The sequence below is a fragment of the Cololabis saira genome, chromosome 19, assembly GCF_033807715.1.
Source record: "Cololabis saira isolate AMF1-May2022 chromosome 19, fColSai1.1, whole genome shotgun sequence".
Taxonomy (NCBI): domain Eukaryota; kingdom Metazoa; phylum Chordata; class Actinopteri; order Beloniformes; family Belonidae; genus Cololabis; species Cololabis saira.
Genome location: NC_084605.1, coordinates 24,027,806 through 24,033,485, shown reverse-complemented (window position 1 = coordinate 24,033,485; position 5,680 = coordinate 24,027,806). Strand labels below are relative to the sequence as shown.

The window sequence follows — 5,680 nt, the reverse complement described above, 5'->3', positions numbered from 1 at the left end:
GGTTCTTTTCTTTTTACGGCAGAACTTTACTACTAACAAGCAGACCAATCACATTTAATGTGGTCAGATTAGTGTTGACCCGACACGTAGGTACATGTGTAGGGAGGTGCATGTCAGGCTACAGCTGAAGTTACGCCATAAGCTTCCTAGCTACAGCGAACAGAAGTATTAAATAATTCCTTATATTTGATGGCATTAGATTTGATTTGGTAAGAGGCTGTTTTCAACTTTAATACAGGGCTCTCTCTTGCATTTAATTGTGAAGATCAAAAGGAAAAATGTTTTGGAATCCTTAAACTGTGTGAAACAAAAAAGTGTTCTTTATTTCTCAAAATAAAACAATATTTAAACATATGAAGAAAAATACACAGTTCAATAAAATAGATACCCCCACCCCCTCACCCCCCCAAGTGGTCGCAGTCTTTGACTTTTGACGGTGCAGTTGGAGAACAGTCAATGACAGCCGCAGCTTAATGCCACCATGTCGTCGTACTGCTTCAAAACCACGTTCTCCTCATCGTCGAAGTACAACAAGCTGATGGACTGCAGTCTGTCGGGAACGCAGCAGGGAGCTCCCACTTCCTCGCTGGAGAGCTTGAGCGCGTGCATGATGGAGCGCACCGTGGCGTGGTTGGTGGCTCTGAGGGTCCCCCCCAGCGGGAACGGGCAGGAGCCTCTGCAGTGGTAGGCGTTGTATCCGCGGGGGGAGATGATCCAGCCCGACCAGCCGATCTCGTCGAAGTCAACAAAGAGAGGAACCCGCTGACAGGATTGAGGTCTACCCGAGATTGCACGGCGCCTCCTGCTGAGCTTGTCCTGGGGCTCAGATGCTGCTGCGGGTGGCACTTGTCCTGAAGAGGTATGGAGACTGAGTTAAAATACGATCGAGATGGAAATATGTTCCATTTCGGGGCACAGAGGGATTATTCAGAAGGAAGAACCTATAACACACCACCTTACCCAGGTATGACTGGTTTGCTCCTGTCCGCCCGTCATCAGAGAATATGACGAGATACGCATTTGTGTCTGTCAGATGTCCAGCCTGCCAAGATGAGGACACCACTGAGTCCATCCAGTTATGGGACGGGAAGGTCGTCACCACCAGGATGCCATTGTTCTCCTGACTGTTCCGGATCCACTTGGACACCTGAAATTCAGAGAATGAGAATTTGCATTTGAAATAACTAAGAGGGGACATTTTATGCAAAACTGGATTTTTTTGTTAGTGCATGACAGTACACATTTACATTTAGATTTAGATGTCTATACCTCCCTGCGTTTTTCCAAATTGGGATGTCTGCTAAAGAGACACTCCTCAGAACAAGTCGAAAATTTTCTAAAACTAGCTGTAATAAACAGAGCTGTAAAGAAAAGTTTAAATAGTGGAGATGAACTGATTCTAATTTTCTTTCCCAACTTCCAGTTTTGTTAACGGTGTAACTGCACACATTAACGTCATCAAGAGGGAACAATAGCAAACAGATGCTGGATGTATGTTCAACTGACTTTGGTTTTAGCATCTTAAGCTTTCTTAGCTTCATAACATTAGCATGCTCAGCAGAATGATGTGATTGGAAGTGTTTGAGTTTGCTGTTTCAAATGTTTTGATTGTTGTTACTCCATAAGTCATTTTGTGCTTTACCGGGGTGTGGAAACATGCTGATGGGCAAGGAAATTTGGATTTGTCAGTATTCTAAGCTTCTGCTATATTTACTGCCCTGGCCCCTCAAATAAATAAATAAAATTCAACGTGTGCTGGTACTGGCGACAATAATCAGGGCCTATCAGGCAAAAATGATTTCCATCACCAGCTGATGAATGGGTGCACTTTAGAAAAGTTTAAAACTCCTAATGGTAATTACGGGAAAAACTGGAAATCTGCTAAATAACAGGTTAGCCATTAGCAAACAATCCAAATGTAATTGGAAAAAACTCATTTCATAAACTGGATTAAAACGTTGTGATTTATTTATATTCCCTTGAATTTGTGCACTGCATTTCTCAGGCACATATTCAGATATTTTCTTTTTTCCTGCTTACTGCACCAGGACTATTGAAGTCACAATGTTTGAGCCCAAAGGAAGACATCTAGTCACAAAGGTTTTGATTGAATGAATACAGACAAACTGAGCTACAGTAGCTATGCTGTAAATCAAATTTGTTAAATGTAAGCTTTTTAACACCATTATGGGGTAAGTGGCTCAGTTGGTAGAACGTTTGCCCATGAACCTGAAAGTCAGTGGTTCGAGTCCTAGTTCCTCCTGTGTCCACCAAAGTGTCCTTGGGCAAGACACTGAATCCCAAGTTGCTCCCGGTTGTCAGGCCAGTGCCATTGTATGGCAGCTCCGCCGACAACCGGTGTGTGTGTGTGTATGTGTGGTTGAATGCGTACAGTGTACAGAGCTTTGGGGCTGTAGGAGTACAGCTGGAAAGCGCTATATACTGTAAGTGTAAGCCATTTACCATTAAAGAGCTATTACCATGTCTATTACCGTGTTGGTGCTTCTGCTCTCTAATAATCAATGTTTTGTTATCGTACAATAAATGAATGTTATAGTTTGAGTTTGTTTGCTGATTGAGGGAGTCTCATCTACTCATTTCTGTTCATTTGGGAACAACTGGGAATAATTCTAATCATCCCAGAATATTCCCTTTGTTTAGCTATCCATACATCTGTGTATGGCATTGCATTAGTGCATTCAATGACTAAGCTTCTACAAGGTGGAATATAAAAAAAAACAACCTCTGCCGCTGCTTTAAAGTGTTAATTTCATTTGAAAGAATGGATGATTACTTTTGAGCAGTTTTGTTTAGCTCTCAAAAACCATCCAAAGTGACTCCAGTCCAAAAAGACTCCAGTCCTGGTCGTGTCTTGCCACCACTACGGCCCTGTGCCACAAATCAACAATGATGCAGTATCATCATCATTATTACTCAAGCAAGTGGTGATGGAAAAGATAATGAAAGATATTAAAGAGTGACTGAGCTGGAGACTAAACTACAGTAGACTTTGAACAATGTTGTAAAACGCTTATTAACCTATACAAGAATCGTCTGACAAAAAAACTGAAAAAGTTTATTTGTGCTGCTTTATTCTCCTAATGACAGTTTCTGGAAAGGTTTGCTGGAAATGTTTTTTCCTTTGCATCCGTTAATGCATCTGTGGATTTTTTACCAAAAACCCAACAGTCATTTCATTAAAAGTTGGGTAACTATTGTCAGCATCGTATGGGCGTAATGCATTTCTTTCAGTGTATTGTATTTTTTGATCATTTTAGTGTGTGATTAACTAACATTTGAACTGCAATGGGAATTGCATGCAATGGATGCATGAATGGAAAGTGGAAAAATCTTTCCTTAAGAACATAAATACGTATAAAAAGATGTTACCATTTGAGTGACATTGAACACCTCCCATCCTTGTGTATGCAGGGGCAGCAGCCTGGAGGTTATGAGGTTTCCTCTCCATGGCGTCACTCTGTTGTCCAACACTTCATATAAATCCACCTGGACAAGCAAAAGACAATCAAATCAGTTGAATCAACCTCATCAATAAAGTCTGGGAAAGTCTTGGTTGATTGGAAACATTGCTGCTAATACTGGAGCAACGTCAGAAATGTGTCAAAAATACATCTGTGGTATGCTTTTCTTAGCAGCTTTGTTGACTAAATTTTGATGACCAATTTCACGTTGCAAGAAGCGAAACGCTTTGCTTTGAAAAGCACGCTACCTTGTAGAAATGGGGACCGCGTGTCCTTCCCAGGTAAAACTTCTGTTTCTTTCTGAACCAACGAAACTCCGCTTTAATCATTTTCTCTTCTCTGCCAAGTGATGACAAGTTGAAGAAGTGGAACCTCTCTCCGGTGTGACCTGCAGGAGACAAAAGGTTATCAAAGGTCCGTTATTAAAGCAGTGGCGTCAATTCAGTCAAAGCTAAGGTATGGCAAGGTTACGAGTCACAGAACTTAACTAGAGTATCAATCAACACGTCCAGCAAATACTCATCACAGAACTCTGCTATGTAGCTTATCTGTGTGGTCAAGAAAATTGGAACTTTTTCAAATGCAGTCTCGCTCACTGCAAAAACTCAAAATCTTACCAGGAATATTTGTCTTATTCTAGTTAAAATGTCTAATTTTTAGTCAAAAAATCTCATTACACTTAAAACAAGAGTCATTACCAGAAAAATAACTTGTTATTTGACCATTTTCACCTGTTTCAAGTACATTTTCACTTGAAATAAGTAGAAAAATCTGCCAGTGGGACAAGATTTATCTTCTCATTACAAGCAAAACAATCTTGTTCCACTGGCAGATTTTTCTACTTATTTTAAGTGAAAATCTACTTGAAACAGGTGAAAACGGTTGTTTTTGAGTCTTGTCTTAAATGTAATGAGATTTTTTTTGACTAAAAATTTGACATTTTAACTAGAAATAAGACAAATATTCTTGTTAAAATGAGTTTTTGCAGTGTATAATAACTAGTGAAATCGATCATGTTCTGATTTGCATTTGTAGTTATTCTATATGTATTAAGTAATAGAATAATCAATACAAGGAGACAGAGTAATTCCATAAATGTATTGAAAAAACAAACATTTACATTTAACCCTTGAAGCCAACGTGTGGCGGCTGCCATACCTTGGCTTACCCAATTGACGCCCCTGTATTAAAGGGATTGCTACTAATCTGTGCGTAATCACGCGCAACTGCAAATGCGCGTAAAATGTACGCCCACGTCCATGCGGTCAATACTTTTAATAACTCTCACAAAAAAAATGTGAGTTTAACAAGCTTGTTTTTTTCCCTCACCTTTATCCTCAAAACTCCGCACAGTGTTTCCGTGCAGAATCTCCTTCTGGCTCTTCGGGGTCCCGTCCGTGACTGACACCGCGTTAAAAAGATCCAACATAAACTGCGGCGCCTTCTTTTGCGGGGCCACGGCTTGAGCTCGGGGCAAACCCTTCAGACTCAACAGCGTGCCCGGTATGTGCGTGTCCGTACTCCTGGAGGTGAACCCGCCCGGGTGTCCTCGCACCGCCAGCGGGGACACGCAGCCCAGCGGGACGGCGAGGACGAGCCAGACGCGCAGGAGTCCTGCTGGCATGTCTGGTGAGCGCGGACTGAGCAGCAGCACCTGCGGGACCTGCGGGACGGTGCGTGATAAGGGCGGGCTGGGATGACAGGCTGGCTCTGTATTCAGCCAACTGGACGAGATGATTGGCTAGAGGTTGATGATGGAAAGCAGCACAAAAGAAAGGTGAAAACGACCCGAGAATCGACAGAAAAGTAAACATTAATAAAGTACCAATTTCCCCTTAATTTGTATGTACTCTGAAAAAAATAAATCTAAGCGCATGCAAATATAACATATTTAAATCTGTGACGTTAACAATTAAAAATGAAGTTTGTTGCTTTACATGAATACATCTAGTTTTGAACTTAATCTGCATTTGTTCAAAAAACAAGACATTGTGCATTATTTCCTTAACAATAAGTATTTATGTAATCCTAGGCAATCTTTTCATTTACACACAAACAACAAGCATTGGTATTGTTGTATTTACCTTTCCTTTACCAATTTTAATCTATTGGGCAGATTGACCAACGTTTAGATGAAACATGCTTTATTTGTTTAAGTAGAACACCACAGTAAAAATATCTTGCTTGATCTACTGATC

General features: G+C 40.8%; 1 protein-coding gene across 1 annotated transcript; it reads right to left on the bottom strand.

The window, feature by feature from the left end:
• Positions 1-453: 453 nt before the first annotated feature.
• On the bottom strand, positions 454-5,106 carry LOC133419105 (bone morphogenetic protein 2-B-like). The gene is made up of 5 exons (XM_061708117.1): positions 4,812-5,106; positions 3,731-3,870; positions 3,391-3,507; positions 961-1,147; positions 454-851 (listed from the first exon to the last, which is right to left on the bottom strand). The coding sequence occupies exons 1-5, from the start codon at positions 5,104-5,106 to the stop codon at positions 454-456; spliced, it is 1,137 nt and encodes a 378-aa protein (XP_061564101.1).
• Positions 5,107-5,680: the final 574 nt, after the last annotated feature.